Source organism: Hyperoodon ampullatus (genome assembly GCF_949752795.1).
Source record: "Hyperoodon ampullatus genome assembly, chromosome: 14".
Taxonomy (NCBI): Eukaryota; Metazoa; Chordata; class Mammalia; order Artiodactyla; family Ziphiidae; genus Hyperoodon; species Hyperoodon ampullatus.
Genome location: NC_136927.1, coordinates 40,307,604 through 40,332,897, shown reverse-complemented (window position 1 = coordinate 40,332,897; position 25,294 = coordinate 40,307,604). Strand labels below are relative to the sequence as shown.

Genomic DNA, 25,294 nt, shown 5'->3' with positions numbered 1-25,294 from the left:
ATCTTATCAAAGATCTGGCTTATGGATTTATTTAACGTTTGTTTTTCTCTATTGTTTAATATAGTAGTGGCTGACTTTGTTATAACTGATTCTATCTACCTCCAATTTTAGTTCATTTAGTTCTTTCCCATAACATCTTTTTATCAGAAACTTATTTCATTTCTTTTTATGCTTTCTTAATAAAAGCATTTAAAATTATGATTTTGCCTCTGATTACTGGGTTGCCTCTCTCTCATCAGTTTTGAAAGGTAGTGTTCTTTTTGTGTTATTTTGTACACAAGCAGAAACTAAAGTTTTAATTTCCTCTTTTCCCCAAAGTAATTTTTTAGGGGATTTTAAAAAATTCTAAGTATTTTGATTTTTTCAGTAATCTGACATTATTCATTTATAGTTTGTTTTTATCAAATATGTAATTTGACTTGTACAATTTCTGCCTTTGGAATTTATTTAAGTTTTCATTTGGCCTAACGTGTTGTCATTTTTTATTCAAATCCTGATTTTCTTGTATTTTGTTCTTTCAGAATGAGAATAGCTTGTTAATCTCTTGCTTAATTTTATTTTTGTTAATATTTATTATAATTCCATAGAAATAATTATTTTTAATCCCCACATTCTTTGCCTCAGCCTTGCATTAAATTTGAGGTAATAAATTCAAGCACTTAACAAAAAGCTCTAAGATAAAAAAACTGTTGACCCCAGTTCTTTTGAGAATGCAAAACACTGGTTTTTACTTACATAGATTTTTAAAAAACATGTTAAAAACATATTTACAATCTAGTGATAAAATTAAGTTAAATATGTACTTCTATGAACTTCTGTCATCATAAAATTAAGTTTTTGTCTAAGTCCGGTAACTATAAAAGGCAAGGAACTTTCTTAAAGTCAGAAATTATTTTAATACTCCTAGGACCGTTAATTTAAAATCTTAAAAAATTAAATATTTATACAGGAAATGGCATTTACTAGAGTGTTTGTTGTAGAGAATTTTGCTTGTTTCCTCAATGTTCTAAGCTACATTTATCACGGGAGGTTAATTTTTCTTACTGATGCAATTATAATGAACCCAGCCAGCATATAAACTCTGTATATTCTCTTGGAGTTAAGGAAAAGCTGTTGTTAAGACTTTTCTCCTTACCGAAGTCATATTATAGAAATGAATGGTGATTATAGTGGAAACTATTTAAAACCACAAAATAGAATCTCACTTTCTTTGACAGTTCCTATCATTTTTTTTCTGCAGTGCTTTGGTTTTTATCTCATATGTTCACAAATATTATTATCCTTTAGGAGGATTGTACCTTCTGCCATAAAATAATACTCTGTCCAAAATGCTTTTTTGTCCTCTTTCCTCTAAAATTAATATTACTGTTCTGTTTCTTTTACTTTTATATTTCTGATGTATTTTAGATCACCCTCCTTCCCCCCTTTTTTTTGATTAACACTTTTGATTCACTTTCCATAGGTTTGTCTCTTGGAAACATGATATAGCTAGATTTTTTTTTAACATCTTTATTGGAGTATAATTGCTTTACAATGGAATGTTAGTTTCTGCTTTATAACAAAGTGAATCAGTTATACATATACATATGTTCCCATATCTCTTCCCTCTTGCATCTCCCTCCCTCCCACCGTCCCTATCCCACCCCTCTAGGTGGTCACAAAGCACCTAGCTGATCTCCCTGTGCTATGCAGCTGCTTCCCACTAGCTATCTATTTTACGTTTGGTAGTGTATATATGTCCATGCCACTCTCTCACTTTGTCCCAGCTTACCCTTCCCCCTCCCCATATCCAGCAATCTTGAGAACGAAAAATGGAGCTGGAGGAATCAGGCTCCTTGACTTCAGACTATACTACAAAGCTACAGTAATCAAGACAGTATGGTACTGGCATAAAAACAGAAATATAGATCAATGGAACAGGATACAGAGCCCAGAGATAAACTCACGCACATATGGTCACCTTATCTTTGATAAAGGAGGCAAGAATATACAGTGGAGAAAAGACAGCCTCTTCAATAAGTGGTGCTGGGAAAACTGGACAGCTACATGTAAAAGAATGAAATTAGAACACTCCCTAACACCGTACACAAAAATAAACTCAAAATGGATTAAAGACCTAAATGTAAGGCCAGATACTACCAAACTCTTAGCTAGATTTTTTAAAATCTCATCTAAAAGGGCTTTGTTTTTTAATGGGATTGGTTAAGTCTTTTCATTACTGTTCTGTTAGGTCTTATCATTGTCATCATACTTTATACTTTCTGAAGTTAATGCTCCCTTGTTTTTTTTTTCCTCTTGTCATTTGCAGTATGAATCATTCTGCCTTTGTTGGTGTTATTGTTCTACTTTTTATAGATTTGTTCATTTGTTTTATTCCCAGACACACATCCTCTGCTTGGGTAGTTCAGAGTTTCCATAATCCTGTCTTAGTGAAAGGCTGTGATCTTAGGGAAGTGGAATGCAATTTCAATTTAGGAAATGGTTTGAAGCGAATGCTCCCAAGAAGCTCCAATTTCAGGACACTTTTACACAAAGTTCAAGAAGATTCCCGAGCCGCTCTGCTGATTTAATTGTCTTGACTAATCTGTTTACTCAATCAATGTCAGGTAGGCTGAGGGGAATTTGGGATCAGGATGAAATTAATCAATCCATGTCCTGTAGGCCCTGGGGTAAACTCGATCTGTGGGAAGGCAAAAAACTAGCACTGGGGCATTTATTAATTTGAAATTGGGTTTCTCTAGGTACAGAAGGGCAAATTGAGGATCCCAAACACTTAGATATTTTCCCCTCTCTTTCCTGAGAAAGGTTATGTCGTTTGATCTCATCACCACTTGTTTGGATCCTAACTGCCACAGAATCAACATCTATATTTAAGAAACAAAGGAAGCAGAAGAAAAAGAACAGTAGATATGAAAGTAGGAACTACAAAAACAATTGATGTGTTGGAAAACGTTGAGGTCAGGGGGTTGGATGCCAGTTGGGACCTTAGACTGGAGGCTTTTAATGCAGTAGCATCTGGTGATGGGTAACCTGGATGTTCTCCAAAACGCTAGTAGAGGCGAGCCTCATAAATTAACTTTGATCACTGTTTGGCATTTCCCATTTTCAGTTTACAGAAGGGCTACTATATAATTTGTATATCTTTTTTTTTATTGGGGTATAGTTGTTTTACAATGTTGTGTTAGTTTCTACTGTACAGCAAAGTGAAGTAGAGTTCCCTGTGCTATATGTATATCTTCTTTTTGAAGAATTACTTTTGACATATTCATTAAATATAATCATGTGATTATACTTATTTAGACACCATATAATCTCTATTGTAGTTAATTCTATTTAATTGGTGTCTTTGTTCATCTTTCCACTTCTATCAATACTTCCCTTTTCTTAAGATCTTTTTTTCCAAATTAGTTTTAGTTACATGAGTAAGACATGAATGCATTCTTCTTACTAAATCCAAGTTAGTCTAAGTTTCCTCTCTCCCTCCACAGAGGCACAGAAGTAACCACTCTGGTGTGAATCTATTTCTCTCTCTCTCTCTCTCTCTCTCTTTCTCTCATCTATCCATCTATCTATCTAATCAATTTTAAAATGTGGTATTTTTAAATGACATCACATTGTACAGATTGCTTTTTCCCCTTCCCTACATAGTGATATGTTTTAGAGATCTAACCATAGATCTATTTTGAATTGCTACATAAAATTCCTTACAATGGATAATTTTTTTGGCCATAACCCAATTGATGGATATGAGATTGTTCTGTTTGGGGGCCACTGTAAACAACGTTTACAATGTTGCAAGGAACTCCCTTCTATATGCCTTCCTGTGTCCATATACAGAGCTTTAGGGAAGAAACTAAGCAGTGAAATTGTTCAATTTACTGTTGTTGTTTTGTATTTCTAGAGCTGTGCTATCCAATACAGTAGACACTAGCCACATATAGCCACTGAGCACTTGAAATAGAACTAAATTTTTAGCTTTACTTAATTTAAAAAATTTTGAAACTGAATCAGAATAACAGTTTTTTTGTTATATTGAATTTTGGTAGGACAAAAAAATAATTGCATTGCATAAAATATTATTGTTATAACGTAGGGCACATATGCATTGTTATAGGTAGGCCACTTGTGCACGTTCCTAGGATGATAATATAAACACATCACCTATTTAATTGGTGTATACGGACTGATTCAGTTTGAATGATTTTTTTCTGTGCACTGATGTAAATCACTGTAATGTGTTTACTGGAATATTTTATGCAGACAGTATGAGTTGCATGATACCTTTTAAATTGCAATTAGTAATTAAATCAAAATATGTATTATTTTAATTATAATTCAATTACTTTTTTACGTAGGAATCAATTTTAAAGGTATAAAATGAAGGCGTACAAATGATGCAGAATCAAATGGAGTTGCATAAGTTAGTGACCAAAATAGTAAAAAAAAAAAAAAAAAAAAAAGGGACTGAAAGAAGATAATGCCACAAATTTCACGATGAATGTCAATTGTAATTTGCTGTGTCAGAGCAAAATGAAAATGCTGTGCTATTGTGAAACAAACATTTTAAAAAACAATAAAGTGGAAAATATTGAGGCATTTCCAGCAAATATACAGATGAATTTGATAAGAAGTTTTCTCTCAACATTCAAAAAAGAATTGGTGAAGCACATGAAAAAATGCCCAATATCAGTAGTCATTAAGAAAATGCAAATCAAAGCCAAAATGAGATCTTTTCGCATCCATTAGGATGGCTATTACTGAAAAAACAAACAAACAAACAAACAAACAAACAAACCCAGAAAATAACAAGCTTTGGTGAGAATATGGACAAACTGGAACCCTGTGCATTGCTGTGGAAAATGGTATGGTAATTCCTCAAAAAACTAACATAAGAAATACTGTATGATCTAACAATTCCACTTCTTGGTATATATCCAGAAGAAGCAGAAGCAGGGACAGATATTGGTACACTCATGTTCGTAGCAGTATTATTCACAATAGCCAAAAGCTGGAAGTAACTCATTTGTCCACCAATGGATGAATGGATATACAAAGTGTGGTATGTACTTAAGTGGAATATTATTCAGCCTTAAAAAGGAAGGAAATTCTAACACCTGCTACAACATGGATGAACCTTAAAGACATTACATATACTAAGTGAAATAAGTCAGTCACAAAAGGACAAATATTGCATGATTGCCCTTATATGAGGTACCTAGAGTAGTCACATTCATAGAGACAGGAAGTAGAATGGTGCTTGTCCGGGGCTGCAGGGAGAGGGAAATGGAGAGTTAGTCTTTAATGGGTACAGAGTTTCAGTTGTGGAAGGTTTTAAGAGTTCTGGAGATGGATGGTGGTGATGGTTGCTCAATGTAAATGTACTCAGTACCACAGAACTGTACACTTAAAAATGGTTAAAATGGTAAATTTTATGCTCAGTATGTTTTAACACACACACACACACACAACATTGAAATTAGTTGCCTGAAATCAGAATAAAATGTTGAACAAAAAAATTTTAAATAGGTGTTAACAGAATCAGAGATTGCAAATTTGGCCAGTTATAAAATGGTTCTTGCACACACGTGTGCACACACAATTGTTAATGGAAAGATGGTAAAAGAAATTAATTTTTCAGTTATGAAAATTTTGTTAGAAAATTATGAAGAAGAGAGTAAAAAGATATTTCATAACAAGTGAACAAGCTTCAATTAAGCCACCAAACAAATGCCCATAGAATAAAATAATTTACCAAAGACAAATTAATTCAAAATTTGAAAAATAGCAAAGTTTAGCTGAATCATGCCATGAGACACTGCCAAATGAATACTTTGGGTATATAAAAGTCTTCCAAATTTATACAGAAACATTGTAAATTCATGGCTCTAAAAAAACTGTAGATTAGAATTTTTGAATCTTTGACATCTGATAAAGATGCATTTCAGTTAGATATGAAAAAAAATAGTTTCTATCATGCCAGATGGTGCTCCAGCTATGTTCAGTCAAAAATGTGGATTTATTGGAATTTCAAAACAAGAGACTGATGTTTCCCTTATTGCTTCATCCCACCGTATGATATATATTGAAAATATTTGTGTTCACTTTCAGAAGTAAACTCTATGGAAAGTGTTATGGATACAGTTGTTAGAATTACTCAGTGTATGCATTCAAATGCTGTGAATCATCACCAGTTTATGGAAAGGAACAGAAAGCAATGAATATGATGATCTTGTTTCTTAATCTATGTTCATGGGTTGAGTCATGGAAGAGTTTTACAAAGATTTACTGTACTGTCAATTCCAATTCAAGATTTACGTGAAAGAGAAGAAATTCTTACCAAATATTTAACAATCAAAGATTTAAAAAATGGCAGCATGATTTATGTTTTCTTACTGATATCATAGTGTGTATGAATGAGATACATTTGAAGCTCTAAGGAAAGAGAAAAAGCTTAATTGCGACCAAGCTAGAAAAGTACAAGGATTTACACTGAAGCTGAAATTTTTTTATAATGCAAATCAATAATTTTTACACATTTTAATGTGAATCAATGTACATAATACTTTAAATGGTAATAACCAGCATTATGTAAATTATCTGCAAAACCTACCAAAAAACTGGAAGAAATTTGAAGAAAAATTTTTGTGGGTATTGATAAACTTAAAGTTACTTTTCAATTTGTGCAATACTCCTTTACATTCCATGTGAATAACACTGAGTTGATGCAAGAAACAATGTATTAACATAACTTGGACAAACATAGCTTTGAAACTGATATGCTTTTGCTTCAAACAATTCTTCTAATAAAGATGAATTTGTTTTGTCAATGTGGAGGTGAATATTAAAGGCAAGTGAATTTTGGTACTTGATTCAGTAATTGGAAAACTTTTAAGCAGGTCTGGAACAACTTGGGAATATGACTCTACTTTTTCAGCTGTAAATATAAATACAGATCAAATATTTCCAATGAAAATGTAGCATCTGGATGAGCTGTGCCATGAGAGTTAAATACACCCTGAATTCCAAAGACTTAAAACAACAGCAAAAAGGAACATATCTGGATAAATAGTAGGATAAAGGTCCTACTGTGTAGCACTAGGAAGCATAGTCAGTATCCTATAATAAACCATAATGGAAAAGAATATGAAAAAGAATATATATAAGTATAACTGAACACTTTGCTGTATACCAGCATACACTAAATCAACTATACTTCAATAAAATAAAATTTTTAAAATGGAACATATCTCACTAATAATTTTTTATATTGATTACATGTTGACACAATAATATTTTGGAAATATTGGTCAAATAAAATATAAAAATTAATTTCACCTGTTTCTGCCCTTTTTGATGTAGCATAGAAGATTTTATGTGGACCTAATTAAACTTAAAAGCTTTTGCATGGCAAAGGAAACCATAAACAAGACAAAAAGACAACCCTCAGAATGGGAGAAAATATTTGCAAAAAAAGCAACTGACAAAGGATTAATCTCCAAAATATACAAGCAGCTCATACAGCTCAATATCAAAAAAATAAACAACCCAACCCAAAAATGGGCAGAAGGCCTAAATAGACATTTTTCCAAAGAAGACATACAGATGGCCAACAAACACATGAAAAGATGCTCAACATCTCTAATTATTAGAGAACTGCAAATCAAAACTGCAATGAGGTATGACCTCACACCAGTCAGAATGGTCATCATCAAAAAATCTACAAACAACAAATGCTGGAGGGGGTGTGGAGAAAAGGGAACCCTCTTGCACTGTTGGTGGGAATGTAAATTGGTACAGCCACTATGGAGAACAGTATGGAGGTTCCTCAAAAAACTAAAAACAGAATTACCATATGACCCAGCAATCCCACTACTGGGCATATACCCTGAGAAAACCATAATTCAAAAAGAGTCATGTACCACAATGTTCATTGCAGCACTATTTACCATAGCCAGGACATGGAAGCAACCTAAATGTCCATCAACAGAGGAATGGATAAAGATGTGGTACACATATACAATGGAATATTACTCAGCCATAAAAAGGAATGAAATTGGGTCATTTGTAGAGACGTGGATGGACTTAGAGAGTGTCATACAGAGTGAAGCAAGTCAGAAAGACAAAAGCAAATATCATATAATAACGCATATATGTGGAATCTAGAAAAATGGTATAGATTATCTTATTTGCAAAGCAGAAATAGAGACACAGACATAGAGAACAAACGTATGGATACCAAGGGGGAAAGGGGCAGGGTGGGTGGAATTGGGAGACTGCGATCGACACATATACATTATTGATACTACATATAAAAGAGATAACTGATGGGAACGTACTGTATAGCACAGGGAACTCTACCTAATGCACTGTGGTAACCTAAATGGGAGGGAAGTCCAAAAAGGAAGAGATGTCTGTATGTGTGGCTGAGTCATTTTGTTGTGCAGTGGAGGCTAACACAACAGTGTAAAGCAACCAATCTCCAATAAAAATTAATTTTAAAAAATCAGCGAAGAAAAAAGTTACATATGTGGCTTGCATTATTATTCTATTGGACAGCACAGATTAGAATCCTTCCCTTCTGATCAGCACCAGATCTCCCTCTGGGAGAATTACCCATTGTGATTAGGTCTGACAGGAGAGCAATTTACGGCACCTGCCACCTCTCCCAGCTCCCACACTGTGGAAGCCTAAGGAGCCAGATCCAAGGATCCACGAACTTGGGCAGTCAGATGCTTACTCCTGGGACTTTGATTCTGGGCTAAGTGGTACAGAGACAGAAGGACTGTTTGGAAGTCAACCCTGACGTGGTATTGGTGGTAGTGTGTGGACCAAATTGTATTGCTGTTACTAACAGGGGGTGGGTTGAAGAGTCAAACGGAATGTCCACTACAGAAGTGTAGCCAGAGGAAGATGTCAAATCAGGCAAAGTTGGCGTCAAGCCATGTGAAGGTTGAGCTAAGCCTCCAAATAGGGAATAAGTGAGAACTGTGGAAGCCAGGGAGATGGAAACGGGATGGAATGTGGAGTGCAGCATGCGCTGAGACTAAGTGGTAGCTGAAAGAACCACATAAAGATTAAGTAAGATGCAGATGAGGACTCCATGCCTGCCCTAATCAGCAGTCCTGCTAAGAAAACCATCCTCTGAGTTTTGGAGTGAATACCTGGATTAATTCAGGAAAAAGGACTCTCTGGAACCATCCAATGCTATGGCAACCAAGGAGGCAATAGTGGGGGTTCCTGCTGACAACAGGAGCCACAGACATGATCTGCCCCCTCCTTCCTTCTGCATGGGGCGGGGGGAGGAGGGAGGTGGTGCCCATTTCCTGTCCCCTCATCCTACTTTCTCTAAAGACCAGGTCCTGTGCTTCCCATCAATGGGAAGGAGTCTTAATCCACAGCGAGATTCAAAGGTTCAGGAGTTCAGTCCCTCTGGCTATCATCTCAGGTTTGATGAAGGGTCCAGCTTATAACTGGGCTCCTGTGAGCAAGTCCCTACCTTATGCCCTGGCTCTGATGGCATCTCCCTTCTTCACTCCTGGGATTGAGTCCCTGTCTCAATGCCTTGCTTGGAATGTGGTTTATTCCTCCCAGAGGCTGGAAATGTTCTTTGAATCTCACCTCAGTGACCACAGCCCTGCTTTCTGCCCACTGACTGATGCTCACCTACCTGACTTACCTGGATCTCAGGTGCTCCTAGACTTCCCACGGCTTGCTCCCCACACCCCTGTGTTGAAACCACCTGTGACAAAATTGCTTGGTCTCTTAAAGTCCAACTACCCGTGTAAACTGACCATTCCTTTGGGCACTCTGTTCTGTCTGCAGATCTGAACCTCCTCACCCGGCCTGAGTTCAGAGTCCTTCCCCAAGTGCCTCCTGTGTTGCAGTTTATCCCAGGGTGTCCAGTCTTGTTCAGAGCCTCAAGATCACAGCCACTAATCTGGGCAGAGCCTTTGGGACGATTCTGCTATCTCAGTTCTCTCTGCCTAGAAAAAAACCTTTCTCTGAGGAACCCAGTGAAACTCAGCCTATTCTTCCTGGCTTTTACTTTGATTAATACCATTTCCAATAGCAGTTTCCCTCCTAGCTTTCTTCTCCATTGTTTTTCCCAAGAGACTAGCTTCTTTAGCTACTTTTCCCTGATTGAGCTCCATGAGGGCAAGCGTATTTGTTTGTTTAGCTCACTTGATGTGTTCCAAGTACCCAGAATAGAACCTGGCACATAGTAGGTGCTCAATAAATAACCATTGAATAAAGGAAAAAGAAACTATGACTCAGACCCCTCCGAGGGATTAATACACGTTGGCAGTGACTAGTACCCATATTAACATATAACACACAGGATAAATCTTACTTATAGCATCTTAGGTAGTTTCTGTTTTATCAATACTGGTCTTAAGAACATTCCTTAATATATGAAAGCAGGAACTCTTCCTCCTCATTTTGATGTGGATTTCATTTTTTGTCCACCTTTCCACTATCACTGCAGGCCAGCTTTACCAGCCACTACCCAGATGATGTCACACTGATCCAGCAAACCCACCAGCCAGACTTTCCTTATTATTTCCCTCCTGGATGTCCACAAAAGCCTCCTAACTGGTCTTCCTGACTCCCTTTTTCCCCGACTCCACAATTGTCCTCTTTAAGTGGCCATTGACTTTCCTAACACTGAATTGCATTGGAGAGAGCATAGGTGTCAGAATGGCCAGAAGGTGACTCACCACCTTGCTATTTGAAGATGGACATGATACTGTGAGCTAGATCTACCTTGAGAAGATAACCGCTGCCGTGGGAGCATGGTCCATTGGCCTCTGTCTTGGACTCATCAGGGTTACGTTTCAAACCTCCCTTTTTTTCTCTTACCCAGTTTTGATTTCATCCCTGAGTCATTCAGTGGCCAGAATTTTGAGCTGACGCTTCCTCTGGTTTCCTTAGTTGGAACCCCAGGCAGCTCTGGGCTGAACGGACTGACCCATGGGCCCCAATGTGAGTGATACTACCTGTTCCATTCCTCGGGCAGCGGAATGTCTTGGGAGCCAGGACACCTGGCTTCTAGGCCTGGCTCTGCCACTAGTTGCATGACTTTGGGCAAATCACATCACCTCTCTGGGCCTCAGTGTTCACACCTGAGAAATGAAGGGGTTGCATTATATTAGTGATTCTCTGCTTTGAATTTTTTTATCCCTCCCGAATGAGACACACACACATATGCAACTTTTGGGTGCTAATTACATCCCTTTCTTCCCCACTCAAGAAAGCCTATCAGAATGCAAGGGAATGACAGCAGAAATTTGTTTTTATTAGTATTTTTAAAAAATAAGTAATCTGGGGCTTCCCTGGTGGCACAGTGATTAAGAGTCTGCCTGCCGATGCAGGGGACACAGGTTCGTGCCCTGATCCGGGAAGATCCCACATGCCGCGGAGCGGCTGGGCCCGTGAGCCATGGCCGCTGAGCCTGCGGGTCCAGAGCCTGTGCTCCACAACGGGAGAGGCCACAACAGTGAGAGGCCCGCGTACGGCAAAAAAAAAACAAAAAACAAACAACAAAAAAACATAAGTAATCTGCAAGCTTGATATTTCGACTGTAATAGAGTTACACTTATTGAGGATTTAATTACCCACTTTCAGAATAAAAAGAGAGAGGTGGGGAGGGAGGAAGCATAAGGAAGAAAAACTCATCACCTTAACAGTGAGGAATAGTGTGAGATGGGAAACAGGGACCTGGTGGCTTCTGGGTTGGTCTCGGTCTCTACAAACCTCCCATCCTGTGAGGTTCATTAAGCTGAGAGTTAAACAATCATTTCTTAATACAAAGTCCCTACAGGCAAACCAATGACATCACCTCATGTTCAGCTAAAGAAACAAAAATCTCTACCTATGCTTTTCTGGAAGAAAACTTGGCAAGAAAGTTTCTCATCCCCAGTATGGCCTCTTCCTTCGAGATTTTTCACTGGAAACTTCATGCAGTTTTCACCTTCTCTGCTGGCTTACTGATCCTCATGTCAGATGTGACTCTGCAGAATTCTACGCAGTCTTCACCCTTGACAACTGCTTGATTTGTGAACCGAGGTGGGTAGCTGCTGAATTAGGTATCTCTAAGGTCTCATCTAGCATCCAAGTTCTGGGAACAGCTTGGCTTAAGCCTACCATCCCCTACCTGGTTTCACCTGATCTAGTGTACGTTTCCACACTCCTGCCTAAGAGGAGGGCTCCACGCTGCTGTTTTAATAATTTTTCTTAGCAACATTTGTATCCATCTTTCAGTTTTATCCCCTTGTAAGAAAGGGATATCACTGCTGTCTCATTGTAAGAAAAGATTCCTCTTGGCCATGCTAATTCTTCCCCTTGTACTTTGATTCAGCCACCACCCCCGCCCCCGCCCATGCCAGCATCATTCTTTCTGTCACCTACGTCTTCAACGTCTCTCTTCCCTAATAGAGTGTAAGCTGCAGGAGGGCAGAGGTTGTGTCTAGTTTATTCACTGCTCTTTACCACTGTCAAGAACTGATACAACAGGTACTTAGTAAGTAGTTGTGGACCACATGAATGACTGACGGATTGAATGAAGAAATAAATGAATGAAACTACACTTGTCTACTGATTTCCCACTTTAGCATGTAAACATGCTCTAGTTTTTCTCATTTTTCATGATCAACACTCACACAAACGCTAAAAAAAAAAAAAAAAAACTATCAACCCCAAATAATTCTCTCCTAACTTTTAGAGTTAAAGTACTTGAAACATGTGTCAGCATTCACTGTTTCCAGTTCCTCACATCCCATTTCCCCTCAAACCTCTGCAGTCTGGTATCTGTTGCAGCCACATGAGTGAAACTGCTTCCACCCACACCTTCAAGAACCGACATGTTGCCAAATCCAATGGACACATTTTTGTCCTCATTTTACTTGATCTCCTGACTCTAAATCATAAAAGTGTTTGAATGTCTGCTGAATGAATTTATTATTCTCGTATAAACAGAGGGGAGACAGAAATGATTTTTTAAAAATATATGTCCACTCCTGGGCATGTATCCAGAGAAAACCACAATTCGAAAAGATATATGCACCCCAGTGATTATTGCAGCACTATTTACAATAGCCAAGACATGGAAACAACCTAAATGTCCATCAACAGATGAATAAATAAAGAAGATGTGGTACATATATACAAGGGAATATTACTCAGCCATAAAAAACAATGAAATAATGCCATTTGCAGCAACATGGATGGACCCAGAGATTATCATACTAAGTGAAGTAAGTCAGACAAAGACAAACATCATATGATATCACTTATGTGTGGAATCTAAAATATGATACAAATGATCTTATTCACAAAACAGAAATAGACCCACAGACATAAAACACAAACTTAGGGTTACCAAGGGGAAAGGTGGGGGGAGGGATAAATTCGGAGTTTGGGATTAACATATACACACTACTAGATATAAAATAGATAACCAACAAGGACCTACTGTATAGCACAGGGAACTATACTTAATATTTTGTAATAACCTATAAGGGAAAAGAATCTGAAAAAAACCACATATATATGTATGTATAACTGAATCACTTTGCTGTACACCTGAAACTAACACGACACTGTAAATCAACTATACTCCAATAAATAAATAATAAATAAATAAATAAAACCTAAAAAATAAATAAAAATAATAATAAAATGCAAAAATGACCATAAAAATAGCTATTGCTTCAGTTTTCTCCAGGGTGATTAGTTTAAGGGAAGCCAGGTACAAAACCAGTTAGAGATGATAGAGATGCATTTGTTTACTGACTCACTTATTCATTCAAACACACGCTTGTAATGAATCCCTTTAATGTGCCAGGTATTGGGCAAAAAAGACAAGGCAGCAGATTTCAGGGAGGGTCCCTCTGGTGGCTGTGCCATCTACCAACGAGACAGCTAATTTTGAATTAAAAAAAAAATAATGCAACTATTAACATGTAACATTTCTATTGAAAATACACACAGTTACAAATGCTCAGTCTAATGAATTTTCAGAGACTGAACACACAAGTGTTAAGAGCACCTGGATTAAGAAACAGAACATTACCAGAATTCCCTCTGGGTCTCCTTCTAGACACTCCTTCACCTCCATGATAACTGCTGCCTTGACTTGGACATTATAGATCATGACTCCTGTTATTGTGCTCTGTATAAGCAGAATCGTACAGAATGCACTCTCATTGCCTCACTTCTCTTGCTCAACATGGTATTTTGGGGATTCATGGATATTGTGGTAAGTAGCTGTAGACATTCATTCTCACTGCTGTCTGAATTCTCTTTCAGCAAGACCCTCAACCTCCCCACATAATTATGGTTCCCTCTCTCCCAATAACATTTCCCGGGCAAAAGGGGCAAAAGGAGACACAAATCACTTCTCCCTTCCCTGCTTTCTCTCCATACTTCTTATCACCATCTAACATACTGTACATTTTATTTATTTTATCTTTTGCTGCCTGCCTAGAATGTAAGTTCCGTGGAGTCAGATAAGCGCTCAATAAATACCCTGTGAACAAATAAACCTCAGCTACTTCCACATGGCTCCCAGCACACCCAGAGTCGGGGGTTGGGGGTGGAATGCCATGTCGCCCAGAAAGAACAGATGGGTCAGGACTGCAACAAAATGTCATTTAGCAGGAGATGCCAACCTGATGTGGAGCCAGGTGTGGCTCTCCTACTGTGACATCTGTACTATGACCACGAATACCGATGCGAAAATCCTACATAAAATCCTTGCAAATGATTTTTAAAAGTTTATTAAAAAAGAAAAAGGTCCAGAAATATCTATTAGTAGGGAATATCTCTTGGGATATTGGAAAGTTGGATGTGAACTTTCTATCTTTATATGCTTTTCATCTTTTGAATTATTAATAATAAGGTCTATTGCTTTAGTAATTAAAATTTAAAGAATAACACACCAAGGTTAAGTAGAAGTTATCCTAGTATTGTAAAAACCATTGAATGTTTACAAACTGATATTAAAGATATCACAAAGGCCTACAACATTTTATAAAAATCACAAATTTAATGTCACAATAATAGAAGAATGCCTGGCTTAGAGTAAGCACTCAAATATTTCTTGAATGAATGAATGTAAAATATATTAATATGTTAAATCATCCCTATAGGTCAAACAAGAAAAAAATAATTGAACTAATAAATGCTGAAAGAGCATTAAAAAAGAATACAGCATAAAAGAAAAAATAGGGCTTCCCTGGTGGCGCAGTGGTTGGGAGTCCGCCTGCCGATGCAGGGGACACGGGTTCGTGCCCCGGTCTGGGAGGATCCCACGTGCCGCGGAGCGGCTGGGCCCGTGAGCCATGGCCGCTGGGCCTGTGCGTCCGGAGCCTGTGCTCCGCAACGGGAGAGGCCGCAACAGTGAGAGGCCCACATAACGCAAAAAAAAAAAAAAAAAAGAAAAAGAAAAAATATATATATATGTATAAAGGAATCACTTTGCTGTACAGCAGAAATTAATACAACATTGTAAATCAACTATACTTCAATAAAAATAAATAAATAATAAATAAAATAAAAAAGAATTCAGCATCCATTCCTGATGAAAACCCTTGGCACATGTTAAAAAAGAGGTTTCCATCATATGCCTCTCTGAAAACCACTGCAATCTGGCTTCTGCTGGCACCATGCCATGGAAACTGCATTCCCCAAGGCTCTCAGTGCCCTACATATTGCCAAATCCAATGCACTTGGCTGGGGACCAATAAATATGTAATGAATTAAGGAATGGATCAAAGAATCTCAGATCAACAGTCAACATCATACTTAACAATGAAACACCGGAGTTGTCTCTTTAAAGTCAGAAGCTAAACCAGGATATGAGCTACCACTGTCATTTGATGTTTTTCTGGAAGCTCAAGCAAAACCAAACAAAAAACCATGGAGACAAAACAAGGTATAGCTCTTGGCAAGGAGACAAAAATGATCTTTCCTTGCATGAAACCTAGCAGAATCATCCAAAAACTATCAGCAATAGGAAGTTCTGGAAATTTACAAAATAAACACTCAAAGAGCAATAGTTTTCCCCCCAAATCAGCAAATGGAATGTCCATGGAATGATGAGTTATGAGACAGCTGAGAAAGTACAATATAAAGAAGGCACAGGGAATTCCCTGGCAGTCCATTGGTTAAGACTTGGCACTTTCACTGTGGTGGCCCAGGTTCAATCCCTGGTTGGGGAACTAAGATCCTGCAAGCTGTGTGGCACGGCCAGAAAAAAAAAGGCACAGAATCCAATGAATAAAAAGTAAAACAGTCTAGGTGAAAGATACAGAATCCTAGCTTTACAAATTAAAAAAAAAAAGTTGTAAGAAGAATAAGATTTTTTTTAAAAAAATTGACTAGGGGCTTCCCTGGTGGTGCAGTGCTTAAGAATCTGCCGGCCAATGCAGGGGACACGGGTTCAAGCCTTGGTCTGGGAAGATCCCACATGCTGCAGAGCAACTAAGCCTGTGCGCCACAACTACTGAGCCCGTGTGCTACAAACTACTGAAGCCCGCATGCCTAGAGCCTGTGCTCCGCAACAAGAGAAGCCACTGCAATGAGAAGCCCGCGCACCGCAGTTAAGAGAAGTCCCCGCTCACCGCAACTAGAGAAAGCCCGCGCGCAGCAATGAAGACCCAATGCAGCCAAAAATAAATAAATTTATAATAAATAAATAAATAATTGGCTAAATGTGAAGAATAAATGATGCTTATGTTATGAATTTAACATTAAATTCTAGGTGAAAGAGACAGGCTAGATATCTATCATAAACAGATCACATACAGCTTAACTATGAGAGAGGGTCAAGGCTGTTCAAATGGAGCTGATATTGCCCCACCCTGGAAAGCATATCCCACTTCTCCCATTACTGCTTGTAATCACTGTCTGAAGTTCCCGTACTTGTAACCTCAGTTTCCCTGAGATGATAATCTGCTCTTTTAGAGAAGTGACTTGACAAACGTGGGAAAGTCTAAAAACAAGAATCAAGACGATGAACCTATTTAGGTCCAACTTGAACCTCTTGGTTCAGCAGAAAGTTTTCATGGCCCTTGTGATAATTTGTGGTTTTTGCATATTATTTAAGGTGCGTGAAATACTTAGAAGAATTTTATTATCTAATGTACATTCATTTTGAAATGTTATTGCTTGAATTTTCACACTATTCTAAGTACTGGGCATCTCATCCCTGCCTTAAGTGAGCTTAAGTTCTACTCAGAGATGGACACAGAGAACAAACAAATACACAACTAATATTATTTCAGAAGTGACTGATGCACCTATGGTCAATTAATCTATGACAAAGGAGGCAAGAATACACAATGGAGGAAAAACCATCTCTTCAACAAGTGTTGCTGGGAAAACTGGACAGTCACGTGTAAAACAATGAGATTATAACATTCTCTCACACAAAAATAAACTCAAAATAGTTTAGAGACCTAAAATGTAAGACCTGAAACCATAAAACTCTTAGAAGAGAACATAGGCAGAACACTCTTTGACATAAATCATAGCAATATTTTTTTGGATCTGTCTCCTAGGGCAAAAGAAATAAAAGCAAAAATTAAAAATATGGCACCTAATTAAACTTAAAATCTTTTGCACAGCAAAGAAAACCATCAACAAAATGAAAAAATAAAAAAACCTACAGAATGGGAGAAAATATTTGAAAATGATGTGACCGACAAGTGATTAATATCCAAAATATATAAACAGCTCATACAACTCAACATTAAAAAACCCGAACAACCAAGCAAGAAATGGGCAGAAGGCCTAAATAGATTTTTTTTCCAAGGAAGACATACAGATGGCTAACAACCACATGAAAAGATGCTCAGCATCACTAATTATTAGAGAAATGCCAATCAATACTACAACGTGATATCACCTCACACCGGTCAGAATGGCTGTCACAAAAAAAGTCTACAAATAATAAATGTTGGAGAGGGTACAGAGAAAAGAGAGCCCTGGTGCACTGCTGGTGGCAACGTAAATTGACACAGCCACTACAGAAAACAGTATGGAGGGTCCTCTAAAAACAAAACTTGGAGCTACCGTGTGATCCAGCAATTTCACTCCAGGGTATAGATCCAGAAAAAACAAAAACACTAATTCAAAAAGATACATGCACTCCAATGTAGTAGCAGCACTATTTATAAGAACAGCCAAGACAGGGAAGCAATCCAAGTGCCCACAATGGATGAATGAATAAGGAAGATGTCATACACACACACACACACACACACACACACACACACACACACACACACACACACTGGAATATTGCTCAGCCATAAAAAAGAATGAAATTCTGCCATTTGCAGCAGCATGGATGGACCTAGAGAATACCTAGTGAAATAAGTCAGAGAAAGACAAATGCTGTATGATACCACATATATGTGAGATCTACAAAATAATACAAATGAATATATAGGCAAAACAGAAACAGACTCACAAATATAGAAAATGAGTTAGTGGTTACCAAAGGGAAGAGGGAAGTGGGGGAGGGACAAATTAGGGTTATGGAATTAACAGATACAAGCTACTATGTATAAAATAGATAAGCAACAAGGTTATTTTGGATAACAGGGAATTATAGCCATTATCTTGTAATAGCTTTTAATGGAGTATAGTCTACAAAAATACTGAATCGCTATGCCATATACCTGAAACTAGTATAATATTGTAAATCAACTACACTTCAATTTTTAAAAAGTAATTGATACTATGAAGAAAATAAACCTGGTTAAGGTGATAGACATGAAAGAGAGTGTACTTTGGATCGAAGACTTCTCTGGGGAGGTATTTGAACTGAGATCTAAAATGTATGAAGGAGCAAACCATGCAGAAGCAAAGCATCCATGCACAGCAAAGACAGAGTATAAAGTTTCAGAGGCAGAGACGAGCTTGGTGTGCTCCAGACTGTGCAAGGCAGCAAGCACTACAGCTGCCACAGAGTGAGAAACGGGGAGAGGAGGTTGAAAGCAAAGCAGATGCCAGGTCACGTAGGGCCTTGTAGACCACGTGGAAGAGTCTGGATTTTATTTTTAATGTAAAGGGAAGTCTTTGGGACGTCTTGAACAAGGGTGTCATGTGGTCTGATTTATGGTTTTTAAAAGCCCATGGGGCCCGCTGTAAGAATTAGTAGTCTGTTGGGAATTCCCTGGCGGTCCACCAATTAGGACTCGGCGCTTTCACTGCCAGGGGCCCGGGTTGGATCCCTGGTCGGGAAACTAAGATCCCACAAGCTTTGAGGCGCGGCCAAAAAGAAAAAAGAATTCGTAGTCTGTAGTGAGGAGGGGTATGAGTGGGAGCAGGCCAGCCAGTTGCGAGGCCCCTTAAAGACTCCAGGTGGAAGATGACATTGGCTTGGAAGAGGACGGTAGCAGTGTAACTGGAGAGAAGTGACTAGTCTGAAGACAGGTTATGAAGACAGACCCAAAGAACTTACCTATGCCTTGACTGGGTGTGGGATGTGAGGCAGTGAGAAATCAGGAAAAACATGTAGCATTTTGGACTAAACGTCTGGGGGGATGATGGAAACATACTGGGGTGGGGGGGACAGGTTTGTTAAAGGGAAATCGAGAATTCTAGTTTGGACATGTAAAGTTTGGGGTGCCTATTAGATACCCAAGTGGTGGTGATAAGCAGGGAAACTAGGAGTGCAATATCAGCCCATAGGTCAGCGGTCCCCAACCTTTTTGGCACCAGGGACCGGTTTCGTGGAAGACAGTTTTTCCACGGATGTGGGCTGAGGGGTGTGGTTCAGGAGGTAATGTGAGTGACGGGGAGCAGCACATGAAGCTTCGCTCCCTGGCCCACGGCTCACCTCCTGCTGTGCGGCCTGGTTCCTAGCAGGCCGTGGACCGCTGCCGGTCTGAGGCCCAGGGGTTGGGGACCCCAGCCGCAGGTGGTATTTACCGACACGAGACCTCAGATAACAGAGGAAAGGATTTAAGTGGAGTGATGTTGAGGTCTGAACCCTGGGGCATATTTAGGGCAAGTGGGAAGAGGCGGAGGAACAAACAAACGGGCCAAACCGAGAGGGAACAGGAGGCAGGCCAAGATTTCGGTGCTGTGGAACGCAGGAGAAGAAAGTGATTCACTGTGTCAAACACTGCTGAGGGGTTGAGGAAGATGACGACAGGGATGTGGGCATTGGATTGGCAAACTGCAGGTCATCGGCGACCTTCACTAGAGAGGATTCATGGGACTTGTAAAAATCTGATTGGAGCGGGCAATCATGGGGCCAAAAGTACAAGTGGAGGTCTACACATCACACGTCTAAATATTTAAATTTTATCAATTGAGCAAACTGCTAAATAAAATATTATTGTATTTGTCACATATTGGAAGGTGAGATTCAAATTTAGAATTCTCCGACTCCTTGAGTTCCTTACCAGAAGGAACTGGCATAGAGAGAACTGGTACCCTGACCTGCTCCCCCAGCTTTTTCTTCTCTCCCTCCAGATTGAATATCCAAGTTCCACCTACACATGCTTCCCCAACCCTCCACCCTAGTCAACAGCCATCTCTGAGGCATAGAGATATAGACACCACATCCCTTGGATCTGGGGAACAGCCCCTAATAGGCCCTGGGAGCTGGTCTGGGACCATTTAGACAGGGTCCTAGGCATCCTGAGTGAGGTCTGGGGAGGCGGCAAATCCAAAGGTTTGTGTTCCCCTCATGGGGAGGGGCATAGCCTGAGGGGGGCCTGAGTGGGGTCCTCTAAAGCATGGGGCTTAGGGGCAGTACTGGAGTGGGTTAAAGAGAGAATGGGGAATATGAGGTGAAGTGGTGAGAAAGCAGTGTAGACAGCTCCTTGGAGGGACGTTTCTTGTAATGGGGAAGTAGCTGGAAGGAAAGGAAAAGCCAAAGGAAACTTTGTCTTTTTGCTTTTTAAGGACAGCACTTTTGCATGGTGATGGAAAGGATGAGTGGAGGAGAGGACGGGGATAATGTTGGGCCCACAGTCCTTCAGCAGGTGAGGGGGACAGGATCCAAGCCTCAGGGGGAGAGATTGGTACAGACAGTTCTTCCACTATTAGATGAGGGAGAGCAGATTCAAAGGGCACAGATGTAGGTAGCCTGGTAAATCTGGCAGTGGGAAGAAGAAACATCATTCTCTTCTAATTGCTCCTAATGTTTACAATTACTTAGCAAATGAGATCATCCACTGAGAGTAGGGAGAGACAAGTTGTGAAAAGTTATCTGAGACATTTAATGGTTAAGATGGTAAATTTTATGTTATTATGTATTTTACCATAATTAAAAATAATAATAATCTTAAGGAGTTCCCTGGTGGCTTAGTGGTTAGGATTCCGGGCTTTCACTGCCATATCCCAGTTCAATCCCTGGTCGGGAACTGAGATCCTGCAAGCCGTGTGACAGAGCCAAAAGAAAAAAAATTTTTCAAAAGATGAAAAAAGGCTAATAAATAACCATCCTCCCCTTTTTCAAAAAAAAAAAAGTTACCTGGGAAAACAGGAGAGTAAATATATTGGGGAAATGTAATATTAGAGGTAGTACTAGGAGCTTACTGGAGATTTATGGACATAAATTTAAAGCAAAACCAATAAGCTTAATCGTGCATGTTTTTCCTCTGCTACCTTCAGTTGCCAGGGCACAAACAGGTGAAGCAGGCAGAAAGTTGGGTTAAGAGAGTTTGATTGATGTAAGAAGATTTGTGGCTTTAATTAAAAAATATTTAAGAGAATTTGATTGACTTAGACTAAAACTGAATACTTAAAACTTCTGGATTAGTAAACAATTTCAGATTTATTAGGCTTGTAAATAGTGTTTCAGTGACTAGCAATTTTGTTTGTTTCATTTATGTCTGCCTTGTCAGACGTTTGAAGCACTGAAGAGAATCAAATCTGTAATTGTGGTTAAAAATGCCAAAGCTAAGGGAATGTTATTAATCAAGTTTGTAAGTGATGTTAGATATTTAGGAGAATTTTCTATGTCAAATTTACAAGCTAAGTTAGCATTGATATAAGAACAAATGAAAATGAGTCATTAACTTTAGATAAGACTTATAAATACAACAATATCATCTGTGAGTTATATGTTAAAGGCTTAGGGAAAATTGGGTTTTTACATTCACAAATTTAGCAAATTGAGCATTAATTAAAATACAAGTAACTGTAAGTATACTCTTGTACTCACTAAGGCCCAAATTTAGATGCTAAAAATATGGCTGTTCCCTATGAGATGCCATTTTATGCCAGTCTCACCATTTTATTTTCTCAGCACAGGTATCTACCTTCCATGTTCCAAAATTCCACTAAAATGACAGAAAAATATGCATTATTTATATATACAAAATCATTTATATTTAATATATATTATTTATATATAAAATATTTATATGGTCTGGCAAATTTTGCATATAGATCTATAACTGCCAAAACTAAGAAAGAGTCCTATTAGTAAATCAGAAATGATGAAGAATTCCTGTAAGATAGAATATATAAGGATTCCAATCAACGTCAAAACTAGGGTAGAGAAACCTGACGCTAAACACTCCTGAGGGAAGGTAGCTCTTCCCAAGGAATCCAGGGGGAAATCCAAGATTAGAGTAAACAAATAGGAGAGAGAGAGAGGTCCGCCTGGACAGTTGTTAAAGTAATTAAATACAGGGCTGCATTTGGCCTGGCTGGATCAGACATCGCCCTCTAGCTGGCAGCTCAAGGAAGATAAAGTTCCCAGGAGAAAGACCCCAGGACTACTTTTTGAATAGGGGAATAAAGACCTGTCTTAGAGAAGGCTCTGAACTTGAAGGCTGGTCTGGATGGGGAAGCAGAGCCTTTCTTAACAGGGCCTCCAAAACAATAGGGACTGAGGTTGGGGAGGAAGAGAAAAGGTTGTCCCCAGTGCCTGGTTCTGTCATTGCTACATGGGTAGCTCTCCAAGGTAGGATGCTTCAGAATAACTGCAGGGGCAGCCAAAGGAGGCAAGCAGTGCCCCCGAAAATACTTAGCTACCTACCAAGAAGGATAGAATATCTCAACCCCTAGCATATAAACTACCTGGTCTGGCAGTACATTTACCCCATCCCTTAAAATCCCAGGAATTGGCTCCTGAAATAAGAACAGGGATTCTCATTTGGACTAACAATGCTCCAGCTTCCAACACTGCAAGTTCTAGAGAAAGGAGTGGTGGATACAAGAAACATAGTGTCTATAAACACTAGTAAAACTTATGACTATATCTAAATAAATGTGGGTATGTTTATTGTGAGAAACATTAAAAACTGGAACTAGAATTTCATAAGATTTCAACATTGGAGGGGGCAGGAAAGGGCTTGAAAGTAGGTTATGACTTGAATTATTCCAAGGGGGCTGTAGAGGCAAAGTCAGTCTAGATACTGATGGGAAGATATCTGACAGGAGATTTAAGATGAATTGGAATGGGTCATGCAGGAGGCTTCTGGGGTGCTGGAAATATTTCATTTCTCAATGTAAAAATGTTGTTTTGTTTGCTTAATGTTTTTTCTTCCTGAGTGTCTTATATTTCTGTACATATGGTATTTTATAATAAAACATTTAAAAAATCAAGAGTGACTGCTAGATTTGGGATTTTCAAACCTGGCTGCATATACAACATGGGGAAGGTTTAAAAATACTGATGGCCAGAGCACACACCAGACCAAATGAATTAGAATCTCTGGGATGGGGACATATGTATCTGAGAACCACTGTACTAAATGAATAAAAATAAACAAATTCAATGGGAGGAAACAGTAATCACAATCAATGTTAATGGGTTAAATTCTCAAAGTAAAAGAACTCAATAAAATCACCAAGATCCAAGTTTCCTTCATTTCTCAGGTTTCCTATCTTGGTATTGGCTCTGTTCTCAAATTCCTTGTGGCTACAGGACTGCTGTAGAAATGTTATCCCTATGTGCTTTTAGGTTTATATTAAGAGGGAAAGAACTCTTGAGTTTATGCCAGATATCTCAGCAAAACCTTCATGGTATCTCCTTTCTTCTACTGTGATCATGTGCTTAACCCCGAGCTAATCACTGTGACCAGGAGACTTTGGTTGGCCAGGCCTACATCACAGGCATGCCCACCCCCTGCCCCAAACTCGGGGTGCAGTCAATATTGCCAGAACTACATGGGATGAAAGTGTTGGGGAGAGCTAGAGCCTCAGGCAAAACCCAGAAGCTGTTAGCAGAAGCAGAGTGAATGGAAGCTGGGCAACCAAAGAGAAAAAAAAAATCCATAATGGAAATATAGATTCAAGGCATTAGAAAACAATAAAAACTAAACCAAAGTGGGTAGGTTCAAAGTGGAGGTTAAGAGATGGAAACTGGTTAAAAAAATTATCCTGCCCTACAGAAACAGTTGTCTATGGCCTTGACTGAGGCCAGAGAAGAAGCTATTAAGGACAGTGGACAAATTGAGTCAATCTCCATGGCTACCAGTCCATCCTATATCCCCAAATATGTATCTGCAGCTCAGATTTCTCTCTCCACGTTTATATACACACTTGCCTTCTGGACAACTATACTACATGTCTGAGAAGCAGTTCAAATTCATCATGTCCAAAACTTAATTATCAAAAGACGCCAACTCTCCTCTTCTTAAATTCCTTTTCTTCATTAATTACCTCAGGCTCTAAACAAGGAATGTACAATCATCTTTTAATTCCTTCCTCTCTCACCTCCATGTCTCATCTTTCTCTAAGAATGGTTTCTATCTCCATTCTTCATCAGGATTTAGCACAATTGTAATTTAATCTTTGGGTAGTTTGTTTGAACAGTGATCACTCCCACTAGGCTGGATCCAGGACAATAGGCCCATTGCAGTCTTTCCATTTTTGTATCCCCAAATCTGAGCTTTGTTACTGGCGTTCAGTACTGGTGAGTATTTGTAGAAAGGTTAAAATCAGGTCTGCCAGCATCGAGTTTCATGTGCCATTTTCCAAACTCAACACTATATTACTACCTGAGTAATCTTCTGAAAATGCAGATCTGACTCTATTTTCCCCTCTGTTTAAAACCTTTGCATCTTTCAATGACCCCTCATTCCCTAAAGGAAAGCAGTGTTTCTTAAACTTTCAGTGTCTAATAACTACTTATTAGCTGTCTGGAGCATATTGAAAACCTCCAATTTTAGGTAAACATTCATAAAATTTTTAAATAATAAAATTAGTATAAATTAACTTAAAAATTAATAATATTCAAGTATCCCTTGTAATCCAAGCCTATTTATCTCCTGAGTTTGAGTTTGGAAATCAAGTTCATATAGCAAGGGATACATAT

The 25,294-nt window shown here is 38.6% G+C and overlaps 1 protein-coding gene across 1 annotated transcript in view; it reads right to left on the bottom strand.

Annotated features, from left to right (window-relative positions):
- The window catches only part of TNRC6A (trinucleotide repeat containing adaptor 6A), a gene marked incomplete at its 3' end in the record, with an annotated part of 215,375 nt that overhangs the window by 162,543 nt on the left and 27,538 nt on the right, over positions 1–25,294 (bottom strand). The window contains exon 3 of the mRNA XM_079719619.1: positions 10,998–11,123. Within this exon, the coding sequence (XP_079575745.1) occupies positions 10,998–11,077 (80 nt within the window). The 5' untranslated portion in view covers positions 11,078–11,123. The remainder of the gene's footprint in view (positions 1–10,997; positions 11,124–25,294) is intronic.